Source organism: Tenrec ecaudatus, chromosome 5 (genome assembly GCF_050624435.1).
Source record: "Tenrec ecaudatus isolate mTenEca1 chromosome 5, mTenEca1.hap1, whole genome shotgun sequence".
NCBI classification, from domain to species: domain Eukaryota; kingdom Metazoa; phylum Chordata; class Mammalia; order Afrosoricida; family Tenrecidae; genus Tenrec; species Tenrec ecaudatus.
The window spans coordinates 141,822,244-141,835,273 of NC_134534.1; the positions used below are offsets into that span (position 1 = coordinate 141,822,244).

Sequence of the window (13,030 nt, forward strand, 5' to 3'; positions counted from 1 at the left end):
TGCCATCATCATTTTGTAAACATTTACTTTCAATTTGAGCCCTTGATATCAGATCCTCTTTCCCACCTCCCAAGCCACTCCCACCCTCGTGGCTCCTTTATAAATCATACGGTATTATTATCATCTTACGCTGATCACTGTCTCCCTTCACCCACGTTTCTGTTGTACGTTCCCCCTGGTGGGGAGGGAAGGGGAAGACATTCACCAAACCAAGTCATGACATCAGGTAAAGGCGCACACATACACACATCACGCACACATTCCCAATCCAGATACTCAAACCTTAAGAAGAAAAAAAAAATCTGTCCCTCAGGAACAAATCACCTACACCCCATGGCCAAACTCTCCAGGGACCAGCTGACATTGTAAATAATCGCTGCGGGCCAGGTGTGTCCCCAATCTCAAGAGGCAGCCGCTCCTTAACTCCGGCTTATTGTTCTCACCAGGCAGGCACACAGAGCCTAGGTTGCTACCACTTCCATTCGTTCAAGAGTAACTGGGGCCTTCATGGGAAGCCCCCACGAGGGCAGGAGTTCTCCATCTTTTAAGCCATCGTCGCCAGCTCTTTACAGACTAGGAAAAGAGCCTGGAGCATGGTCTGAAACAGCAACAGCTGCTGAGGAGTCATTGGACTCCAACGCAAAACAACCCTATCCACGGTGTGGCAGAGGGGAACGGACAGGACTCGATGCTCCCCAACATCAGCGGCTGGTTTTGCAGAAGCAGGACGCAGGCCTTTCTTCCAACGTGCCTGTGGGTAAAGATCCCAACCCCTTGGTTAGATGCTAAGGACGTTAACCATTTGTCCTACCCCAGGGACACTGGTACTGTGGAGTGTGGGGACTCAGAGGCCCGTGTGGATGGCATGAATATGAAACACTCCAATTATTTATTTTCTGTTGCGGATAGTCGCACAGAGGATCCTCTGGCCAGATGGGCCCTGCTACACTCCACGTAGCCTGAAGGGCTGCCCTTTGCCTTTGCACTGTTGTTGTTATTGTTGTTAAGTACCATCCAGTCCGTTCTGACTCACAGAGACCCCTAGGCACAACAGAACAAGACAGGGCCCAGTCCTGCGCCATCCGCACAATTGATTTTATAGGTGAGGTCATTGTAGCAGCCGCTGTGTCACTCCATATGTCAAGGGCCTTCCTCTTTGTCGCTGCCCCTCGACTTTGCTCAAGCAAATATGGTTCTCCGGGGGCTGGTCTCTCCTGACAGGTCCAAAGTACAGGAGACAAAAGTCTCACCATCCTGGCCTCTAAGGCAGCGGTTCTCCACCTTCCTAATGTTGTGACCCTTTTATACAGTTCCTCATGTGGGGATGACCCCCCAACCATAACATTATTTTCATTGCTACTTCATCACTGTCATTTTGCTACTGTGATGAAGCAGGTGACCCCTGTGAAAGGGTCATTAGACACCCCCCCAAAGGAGGTGTGACCCCCAGGTTGAAAGCCACTGTGTCTAAGGAGTATTCTGGCCTTACTTCTTCCAAGAAAGGTGTGCTTGTTCCCTTGGCAGTGCATGGTCCTGGCTGCACGCACCGTAATTCCAACGCACCTACCGACCTTGCAGTCAGCAGCTCCACATGTATCCACGACACCACCAAGGCTCTACCACGACACACTAGCCACAGCCAAAAAGAAATCTGGCCGCCGCTACTCCAATCTTCAATCACATTAGGTCATTTTTAGGGCCACATGCCATTATTTGGCATGCATCAACTTCGTTTTTTTCTACCTAGACTCCAGGAGAAATCAAGTTTAATGTTTTTTTTAAAAATAGCGAATAGGCGTTTCATTAACCAAGCTCCACTCACCCTGTCTTTGCTAGTCCTCAGAATAATTCCTTATCCAAGCCCGCAAAATAATCAAGGGGTTCTTCGCGCCTCAGGAAGCAAACTCTGGAGAGGAAAAAGTCCACCACAAAGGCACTTCGCAAGTCACAATATAATAAGCGCCAGGTATTTGACTTGCAGATTTCGAAAAGGCCACAGTCCTCCCAGACAGCCCAGCCCGGAACCGACAGGCTCTAAAATTAGTTCAGGGAGGAAAACAACCCCACAGAAATTGAGGATCTCACTCAAAATCCCATAGTTGTCCTGGCTCTGTGCCGAGCTGGCTCTAGGCCTCAGAGGAAAATTCCGGCACCCAGACCATGGTGCTGAGTGCAATGCCCCCACATCTCTTCCTGAAGTCAAGTGGCCTCGCAGGCAGCAGCCTGCACTTGAACGACACATGGGGTCCCTAGAACATCACATTCGTATCGCGCAGCCATATTTGAGGTCCCAAACAAAACTCGCTCTTAACGTTGCAAACCAAATCCATGCAGGCTGTGAAGAGCTGGGTCTAAAAAATAAAAACAAAATTTTGAAACCCTAACACTCCCCCCACCACCGCCAACAAACTCCAGACTCCATCCACAGTTATTATCAGCTTTCTCAGACGCTAAAGTAATTTGCTAAAAGGTCATCTCTTCAATGTAACCAACTAAAATCCTATGCTAATTGCATTACTTCCTATTAAATTGTAGCGAATACACTAAGACACCTTTACTTCTGCCCAGTGTTTATGGGACTCGCTTATCTGGAAGAAGTCTTACTTAGTGTGAAAGAAGCGAGGGGAGGCCTGTCTTTTCATTGTTGCTCTGGTGCAATTACAGAAAGATGATACTTTCTACTCCTGTAAAGCTGTCCTGTGTTCTGTGAGTCGCTATGACTCAAATGGACTCAATACAGCAATGGGTTTTGGTTCTGTTGGTGCTGTGGGTTGCTATCTGCTTCTATAAAGAATTACAGCCTTGGAAATCCTCTACAGCAGTGGGTCCCAACCTTCCCGATACCGCGACCCTTTAACCGTCATGTGGTGGTGACCCCAATCATAAAATTATTTTCGCTGCTACTTCATAACTGTACTTTTGCTACTATTATGAATCAGGCGACCCCTGTGAAAGGGTCGTTCGACCCCCAAAGGGGTCGTGGTGACCCACAGGTAGAGAACTGCTGCTCTACAGGGTCACTATCAGTTGAAATCAATTCAATGACAGTGGGGTTTTTGTTTGTTTGGGTGCAATTAGGAAAAAGAGTTTCCAAACTTCCTCCTACCAGCTTTGGGTCTGAAATTTTAAAAACTCTAGCTGAGAGATAGGAGGGTGGGACACATCAGTCACCTCCACTGCCTACTCAGATGACCTTGACCTTCAACCTCACATGAAGAAAACTGTGGTTCCTATTAACAAGGAGAATTCAACCATATAAAACAAAATACCTAGTAGAGAATCTAGATCGGGCAACCGCTTGACAAGGCTGGGTTATGAGAACCACTGTCCCTATTTTAGAGATTTAAAAGTCAAAGCCCACGGTCATACTGCTGCAGGGGACCAAGAATTTTAACAGGGGCTTCTGGGGTCCTGGTGGGTTCCTGAATAAGGGGCATGTGTATCTGGGACTTGAAGGTGAGGGGTAACTTGCCCAACGTAGCAGAGCCACCCAGTGAAAAAGGCAAGACTCCCATTCTGGAAATGTGCGGTGGTTGTGGTGGGGCCTAATTGACATACATCTCTTATTCATACCCATTGCTTTGAAGTGGATTCCTTTGAGCAATTCTGGACCAACCTCACTTTTGGAACAGCAATGACATTTCCTCAGGCATCTGAACTAGGCTTTTGTAGTAAATGTCTTTTTGTTTACTTGACACCTATTAAAAATATTCCAAATCCATAACGTGTCTGGTTAGCTTACATTGCAGTGGTTTGAGAACTCGCAGACTTCTCCAATTCCTACAAAGCGAGTTGAATTCCTCAAAAGCATACCCCACTGGAGCTTCTTTCTCCTTAGGAAACCAGCATCCCCAAGCCCAAAATGAGACCAGTTGTCCTATTTTCTCACATGGAAGTGTCGCATGTTCCGTGAACGGTACTTCCTTCTTTCAGTTGCTAGTTTTCAGCAGCCAACTGTGTCACTGTGCGGCCTCCCCAAAAGAGCGAAGTTGAGTCGTTTAAAGTCGCATTTTGCTGTTGGCCAGAAACCATCATGCTCATTCTAGTTTGCAAAAGAATCGATTAAGAGGGCAGGAGCCCTGGGAGGTGTGTGTTCTTCTCCTGTGCATGCATTCCTTCGGTCTAAGCCCGCGAATACAGAAACAGGGACATAACTGCGTGCCAGATACAAGCAAAGGCTCAACGACTTCTGCCTGCTTCCCATAGTGGCACCAAACTCCCAGCAGTGACAATATCAGAGCAGCTCCATTCCCCAGTTACCACACAGTGAGTGCACAGGGTCTAGGAAGTACCACCGGGTCCAGGGCTGAGCCACTGTCCGTCCACCCAGGGAGCGTGGGAGCACAGGAGGGCAGGGATGCACACGCAGTGAGCACTTCCCCAACTCCAACCTGGGAACTCGGCCAGCTCTTTTGCAATGTGGGCAAGGAGAGTAAGTCAGGCCTCACTGAGGTTTGCTCATTTCATTAAACCTCAATGCACAGCCAGTCTAATTTTGCATGGCATGTCCCTTCCAACTGCAAGGCTAGGTACGAAGACCATCGTTTAAGTGTCTAGGGAAAAAAACCTTTTTTTTTTTTAATTTTTTTTTTAGCATACAATTGTCAATTGTCCTTTGCTGTTCCCTTTTCTTCCCATGGAACCCCGATGTTGTTGAGTAACCTCAAGGCTGAAGGTTCAAATCCAGCAGCCGACGGGAGAAAGGGCTATGATGCTGCCTGCTCTGTACAGATCCACAGTCTCAGAAACCCTATATACTTCTATGTACTCTATATAGGGTTGCTAGGTTTTGAAGTTGACTAGATGGCAGTGGGTTTGTTCTATTTTTCTTTTCTCTAGGAGTGCAGGTGGTGCTGTGTTGGGCATTGAGCTCCTAACCACAAGGCTGGCAGTTCAAATCCACCAGCTACTCCTCAGGAGATGAGGCAATCTGCTCCAATAAATATTCAGTCTCGGAAACTCTGAAACGGGTTGTTATTATGAGTTGGAACTAACTTGATGACAGGAAGTTTGGGTTTTCCCCTCATAAACCCCTATTCATGTCTCTTTAGTATGCCTAATAAAAACGGCTAACATCATGCACACTAACTACTAAATCATTTACATATATCATTCGTCTCATAAGGATCCCATTTCAGGGAGGGACCAGGCTAAGGAACTCCTGGTTCAACAAACAAACCAAGGAATCCTGGTGGGGTAATGAGTTTCAGTTGGGCTGCTAAATTCAAGGTTAGCAGTTTGAAAGCACGAGCCGCTCAATGGAAGCAAAATGAGGCTTTCTGCTCCCATAAAGGTTCACAGGCTCGGAAACCCACAAAGGGCGCTTCTCCCCTATCTCACAGGGTCCCTATGGGTTGGCATCAACTTGATGACGAGATTGGTTTTGAGTTTGATAGGCTCACTGTGGATCAGTATCAGCAGGATGGCAGGGTTTGTTCTGCTTGGCCCCTAAAACCAAGTGTTACAATATTTTGTTTTTAATAGTCATAATACCAAGTTATCTCTAGGGCTATAACTTTTACACGGGTCCGTGGGTTCAAACCGCTGACCTTTCTGTTAGTCATCACACTATTTAACCACGGAGCCATCATGGATCAGCTCATAAAGACAGGTGATCTATTTTTTTTTTTTTGCTACAAGTAATACCTGATAAAATGACCCCTCTGATTGCAGGTGTGCTGGACAGGGCAAACACACACGGAGCTCTCTAGCAACTTCCATCAATCTTGCACGGCCATCACTTAGAAACCTCATAATCCTTTCAGAGTGTGAAGAACCCACTAGTTTAACCTGGTATGCATACCGACTGCCACAGACGTTTCAGAAAGTGAAACTCACCCATATTACTTCACAGCTTTTTAAAAGGATACTTCACTGGTATATGAACTTTGAAGGAAGAAGAATTATAGGGAAAGTCAAAAAAGGAAACACAATGTTCTAAAATACAGCTTTGGAGTGATTTTTAGCAACAATATCATGTAAACACAATACTATATATGCATTATTTAATCAAAGGCGAGTCAGTAACAATCACTTTTTTTAAAGAAATGCGCCTTGTAGGTGTTTATTTTTAAGTGCACAGAACCTGACAGTCCTGAGCGCTCGCTTCCTTGCAAGCAAGCTGGTCACTGCCATTCCGCAGACAAGAAAAGCAGAGGATACAATGATTTCCTCAGTTGGCAAATGTTTACCAAGCGTCTCTAATGTGTGCCCAGGTCCCTAGGTGGCATCCTCGGTTTGTCCAAATCGGTGACCTCAAGGTTCGTGTCCAAGAGCACCATAAAAGAAGAAAAGCCTGGTCACCTGCTTCCATAAAGGTCGCAGCCAAGAAAACCCTAAGGAGCAGTTCTGCTCGGCGACGCACGGAGCAGTGGTGAGTCAGAATCAACTCCATGGCACCGAGTTTGGTTTCTATCTGTGTGTGTGGGCGTGCGTGCGTGCGTGTGTGTCTTAATGTGTGCCCAGGCAATCTCATTTTAGGACAAATTCAATGGCTTCTGCCAAAGCACAAGCAGCACTGCTGCCTGTGGGTGCAGGTTCTTTTCAGAACATTCCCGAGCCCCTCAGGGCACCTCTCTCAAGATCAACGTCGGGGACAATACTCACACGTGGGAGCAGGCACGTTTCCTTCGAATCCTTTATAATCATCTCCACCGAGAGTCCAAAGTTTCCTTTTCAGCGATGGCTGCCTCTTCTCATAGTAGTCAACTGTAACTAAAAAGTGCCACGCCTGCAGGGGGTGGGGGTAGGATCACCCACTTCCAAGATAACTTCGGATGCCCTAATTTTCGTGCATAAGCCTTGGGTTATGTAACCACATGCAAGATGTGCCACAGATTAAGGTATCGATTCTAATTTTTTTCATCTTGCAATTCAGAGAGCATATACTCATATCTTGTTTGGAAATGGCATTCCATTGTCCCACATTAGAAAGTAAAATGTTGAAGGGAAATCCAGATTTTAAAAAAAAGACTTTTATCATAAAAGAGAAAAATTAAAGCAACAGAAAGAAAGGGGTAGGGGTGGGAATTAAAGCAACAACCCACTAGAAAAACTTGATTAGCGTTCTTCACCTCGGGAGGTCCCCGGTTGTCTTTTGGTAAAGAAATTCCCAGGAAAAATGAGAAGACACTTTTAACACTCTAGCATGGATAACCAGAAACACTGGTTCCACAGGTACGCCAGTCATTGTAACTAACGGTTACACAGTTACACGACTGTGAACCTGGGATCTATTCAAAGGAACCGAAAGATGAGCCCAAGCAGCATGAGCTCCTTAGCAGTCCCAGGTCAACTACATGGGAGCGATAACCAGTGAAAAGAGATTCACAATTAAAGGGAAACTCAAAGTTTCACTAAGGGGAGGGGGGGGGTTGGAGTGGGAGGAGGGGCCCCTTTGTCATTTCAGTCAGCCCTGTCCTCTAATCCAAAAAGGAGTCCTCAGGCAGATGTGGCTACATGTTGAGTTGCTAACAGTAGTAACGTCAGCAGTTAGAGACCAGCAGCCACTCCTCAGGGAGAAGATGAGGCTTTCCGCCCCTGTAAACATTCAGGCTAGGAAAGCCACAGGGCGGTTCTCACCTATGGGTCACTAGGAATGGTAATCCACTCAAAGGCAGAGTGAATTGTGGAGTCCTCTGATCTTTCTGTCTGGCAATTGCATCTTCCCCCATTTCCAAAAGGGCCTGTTGTTTTTGTGTATGCGTTGTTGCTCTGACTCCAAAAGGGCCCTGGTGGAGCAGTGTGAAAGCTCTGCTGCTAACCTAAAGGCTGGCAGTTCAAACCCGCCTGCCACTCCACAGGAGAAAGCTGCCGTCGTCAGCATCTGTAAGGACCTCTAGCCTTGGATATCCTGCCAGGCGGATTCTATTCTGTCTCACCGTGTGGTTCATGAGTTAGAATCAAATCGACAATGGAATTGGTTCTAACTTTTAACAACCCTCTAAGGAGCCCTGGTGTCCTGGTGGTTAATTATTGAGGTGGGATCGCATGGTGGGCACTTTGAAACCACCAGCAGCCAGCCACCCAGGACCGAGAGGGCTTTCTACCCCAATAAACAGGTTCAGTCTCCAAAACCCACAGGAGCAGGGGTCTGTAGGAGTCAGCATTGATAGTCAACAACCTTCTAATGGTGAACACTGTTTAGAACAGTGGTACTCCACCTTCCGAATGCCGACACCCTTTAATACAGTTCCTCATGTGGTGGTGACCCCCCCAACCATAACATTTTCTTTGCTACTTCATAACTGTCATTTTGCTACTGTTATGAATCGTGAAATAAATATCTGATATGCAGGATATATTTTCATTGCTACAAATTGAACATAATTAAACAGACTTAAAGCATAGTGATTAATCACAAAACAATATGTAATTATGTATTGTGAAACATTTATGTGTTTTCCGATTGTCTAAGGCAACCCCTGTAAAAGGGTCACTCGACCCCCAAAGGGGTGTTGACCCACAGGTTGAGAACCACTGGTTCTGAAGGAAACCAAGTGATTATTCCATAAAGGCGCCCACTTCCGAGACCGGTTAGAGATTCATTTTCAAACAAAACGCTTGAAGCAGGGGGGGGGACACAGCCAGCTAACTGATTTCACACCCCTATTCCTAAGACAAAAATTGCCAACTAAGACAACTGCCCATTTCACAAACACTGCTACTGCCTCTTCCTGGGATAGCTGTGAAGGATACACAGCAGGACTAAATATGCAAATAAATGGATTGAAAGAGGCTTCAGAGGGCCATCAAAGGGCATCGATCATGGATGGTCCCATTCTGACACAGCCCAGGCACACAGCAGTTTGTCCGTCTGACGCATTTCCAACAGGGTACTTACTCCCATATGTAATTACCGTACAAAACACTTCAGAACCAAAGGGAAGGGTTTTCACTCCGGGGCGGTGGCAAGAAAGCAGAAATCAATATACATTTTGTTGAAGTTTCTACGGAATAGGTAGTGAGTAGTGAAAGAGATAAGACATGAACCCTCTGAAGTAACATATTTTGGAGACATATCAATCCCGATGACTAGAGACATACATACCAAATAATTGGATTTGGATGAACTATGTCTGGGTCTAGCTCGAGGAAACAAATGAAAATCGAGTGGATGATTATTGAAACTGGGTGGTGGTATATTTTTTATTTTCTAGTTGTTTATTTTAATTTTTTTCAATAACAAGGTATTTTTCAGAAGATGTAAGAGGATGGAATATTATGTTTGATACCACTTCTGCCGTGCACTTGGAAAGCACCCTTGGAACCTTAACCCTGACCCGCATTCCCACCCCTGCCCTGTCACCGTGTCCAGAAGGGAAAAGCTGCCGCTTCACACATGCAGGGCGAAGCCCTCCCCAAATCCGCCGCCGCCCACAGGCTTGGCTAGGGCTCCCCACTCAAAGGAACACCGAGAAGTTGGTGAGATCCGGAAGGGAAAGCAACACAACCGAGGGCAGGTTTTGATTAAGCCCTCACAAGGAGCATCCTAATCCCAAATCAAAACCCTTTTTATCCCAGGTGTCAAATACAAAAACCCTTCAGAGCCCATGGCAGATAAAAGGGTGGGGTGGGGTGGGGTGGGGGGGTAGTGGTGCATGACGCGCTGATGCCCTGCCAGGCCAGGGCGCTTCTCCAGCCTTGGCACCCAGGTGAGCGCACCCCATCCTCAATCCCACCGTGGCCGGGCGGCGTGGAGGTGGCAGAAGTCGGGCACTGAGTGGCTCGGGGGCGCCCCCTGAGGTCCAGCGGCGTGGCAGCAGCCACGGAAAACGGAAAGCCGGCGCCGGGAAAGGCTCTGACATTTTAACTTTGCCTGGCTCGCAGGCTGCTGCACGCTCTCGGGCTAGCTAGCTCGACTTTTCTTAACCAAAGCCCTCGGCATCGCGCCTCACACCATCGCCCCTCCTCTTAGCGAGCCCTGTCCTCCCCTCGGTTCAGGGAGGGCAGGCCCGTCTATTTACCTCACAGCAAGAAAGAAAATGAGGAAGACGAAAATTCTCAAAGCCTCAGGAAGGCGGCATCACTGGTATCCCATTTTGGATTTCAAGCTTCCTCGGGCATAAGAAAAAGAAAACCACAGTTGGCCCGCTGGCTGCCTCCCTCCAGCATAAGGAAAAGGCCAGGAGAGAAACTGGGAATTCCTCTTATTTCCCAAGGCTGTCCTCGACTGTCCACCCCCAAAGCGTGGCCCTTGCAAAAACTGACCCCTGTGGGCACCTGCCCCCCCCACCCCCCACCCCACTCACCAGGCAAGTCCATAAAAAGGAGGGCTGCTAGAAGGGGTAAGATTTTTAACACGAATACAGAGCAATGGTCTTTAGGGGACAAGTCCCCACTGGCCCTCGGTCCGTGGAGGCAAGACCCCAGTGGGTGAGTGTGGACACGCGTCCTCGCACTCGGCCTCCAGGCTAGGTTTCAGAGCCAGGGCAGGACATCAGTGCGGCTCCGGAGGATGCGCAAGGGTGCAAGGAAGAGGGGGGTGTGGACGAAAAGAGGTGCTTTGAGGGGCTGCCCTCTTAGCCCTGCCCCTAGGAGCCAGCCACCTCAGTGCCTGCAAAGGTGTCCCGCACTGCCGGTCTCCCCAGGGCGGGTCCCGGAGGGCATCAGAGGCGCCGCGCTCCGAAGCACACGAAAAAACTGGGGGGGCTCGCTGCACCAAAATCCGGCGCTGGGGCTGCACAGACTGGCGACTGTAACTAGGAAGAACGGAAACAGCGGGGCATGCTCCTCTTTTTCTTGGCTCCCGCACCCACCACTCAGGGATGAGAGGACAAAAAATTGCGGGGGGCGTGGGGGTGTCTGTCCTTAAGGGAGCGATGAGACCTGAAACCCGGATCGCCGCCTTTCCTCCCCTTCTGCTAGGGCAAAGGACGCGGCCTCCCGAAAGGGGACCCGGAGGGCTCGATGGAGCTCGGGGGGCCAACGAGAGGAGAGAGAGGGGGGCGGCCGAGGGGAGAAAAGGAGGGGGGCTGTCCCCGCAAGGCTGGAAGCAGAGGGTCGCCCAGCCACACACCGTTACGTGCGGTGATTTATTATCAGCATCAGCGGCCAATATTGTTCCTCTCTTAGCCTGGCCAGAAACGAGCGGGTCTAGGTCTGCCAAGCGCCAACAGCCTGCAAAAGGGAGAAAGACGAAGGTAGGCAGGGCGCGCGAGGCAGGAAAAATCCGCCCGGGCGCGAGCAGCGGCCCCGCAGCCGACCCGCCCCCCGCGCCTCGAAGCAGGCGGCTGCGCCGGGCAGAGAACCGGCTGCTCCGAGACCTCTCCCTCCGAGACCTCTCCCAGCACCCAGGCCCCGTGCCCGAGCAAGCTGTCTGGAGCTAGCACCGAAGCGCAGCGCGAGCCTGAGCCCCAAACGGGGAAGCGCGGTCGACCCCCAAGACGAGAACGCAGGCTGCTCCCAGACCCCTTGGTGGGCATCTTACTTCCCATCTTTCCAAAGGGTCGGCGAGCGGCAAAACACCACCCTACCCCCAGCTCCATCGAGCCCCACGAAGCTAGGGGCGCACCCCGACCTCCCGCTTTAAAACCTACAGAGCTGTCTCCCGCAGCCCCAGTCTCCCCAGCTGCCCCACAGCCCGGTGTCTCCCCGTCGGCGGCACATCAGCGAGGCGAGTTCCTTTTCTCCCAGATCCAGTACCCCAGATCCCCCCAACCTGGCAGCAACCGAACCCCGCGGCCCTCGAACCGTCTCCGGCCGGCCCTGCTTCCACCAGCCCCTACCGTCCGCCCTTCACCCCCCAAAACCAAGAAACCGCCGCCAGAATCCCACGAAGAGGATTTCTCTTCCCCACGGGCGTCCGGTCCCAGCCACCCCCTCCGGGGTCCCCGGGGCGCGCGCCCGAGCTGAGCCCCAGCAACAACTCCGCATCCCCAACCCGCCGGCTGGGGCCCGTCCCCTCGGCGGCCAGCACTCACCCGGGAAGCACACGACATAATGGAGCACAGAACTGGTGATTTTCAGGAACAAAATCCACCAACACGGTTCCAGTAACCTCCGCATGTCCGAAAACGCACATCGAAAAGAGGGAGGCAGGGGGGTAAACTTGTTGAATAAGTTCGTGCTTCGGTACCAGCCGCCGCTAAGCCCGGGCGCTGCCCCCGCGCGCCAGCTCCACGGGTCCCCCGCGCTGGGCAGCCCGGGTCCCCCTGGAAGCCAGGAAGCCGCCAAGCGCCGCTCGGAAAGGCTCAAAAAGTAGCCAGGAACGTGCAGCCGCGCTGGGGACGATCCTCTCGGCGGCGAAGGGCTGCTCGCCGTTGAAAAGGGAGCGAGCCGAGCGGACTGGGCGAGGGCTCGGCGGGCGGCGGCGATGGCCCTCGTTCAGGGCGGGCAGGGACCGCAGGCGGCAGTGGCGGCAGCGAGCAGCCGAGGATCCCCAACTTGAGTCGGCGGCGCAGCGTAGCCCAAGACCCGGCGGCGGCGGCGTGGAACGCGGCGCGGCGTCTCCGGGCTTCAGGCTGGCAGCTCCTTCCAGGGCCCGGGAAAGGAAGGAGGCATGTTTGCAATCGGGGAAGGAGAGGGAAGTGGCGGGGGAAGCGAAGAGCCCCCCAAAATAGAAACGGCCGGAGGAAAGGAAGGAAAACACGGAGGCTCTCAGAGGGGCGCTGGGGCGAGGGCGCCTTCAGTCCATGCTCCTGAAAGTTGTGGCTCGGGCGCAGGCTGGGCACGATCGGGGAGCGCGGGGCTGGAAACTGGCCATGCCTCCATACAGGAAGTAACATGTGAGCATGGATCCTGGCAGAGACTTTAAAGCCGGCGAGCGAGCGAACGAGCGAGGGAGCGGGGGGCGCGCGGCGGCGGCGGCGGGGACGCGCGGCGGCGGCAGCGGGAGCGCGCAGTCCCGGCCGCCACCCGCGGACGCGCGCAGTCCGCGCTCTTAAAGCAGCCGCGCTCCTCTCTGGCCTCCGCGCGGTGCCCCCACCCGCCGGTCCCTGGGGTTGCGGGCTTCACTCCGGCAGCTTTGGGACTGGGAGAGGCTCTAGCCAGGACTTCGGGACAGGGAGGGGGCGGCGGCACTGGGGCACGG

The 13,030-nt window shown here is 51.4% G+C and overlaps 1 protein-coding gene across 5 annotated transcripts in view; it reads right to left on the reverse strand.

Moving 5' to 3' along the window:
* Positions 1-12,314, reverse strand: part of PTPRG (protein tyrosine phosphatase receptor type G) — a 755,578-nt gene extending 743,264 nt beyond the window's left edge. For 3 of the 5 annotated variants that reach the window (XM_075549953.1, XM_075549952.1, XM_075549954.1), the window contains exon 1: positions 11,922-12,156. In XM_075549953.1, the coding sequence (XP_075406068.1) occupies positions 11,922-12,006 (85 nt within the window). In that variant the 5' untranslated portion in view covers positions 12,007-12,156. Of the gene's footprint in view, positions 1-11,921 lie in introns of all 5 variants that reach the window. The other 2 variants (XM_075549956.1, XM_075549955.1) reach the window with 1 other exon arrangement.
* Positions 12,315-13,030: the final 716 nt, after the last annotated feature.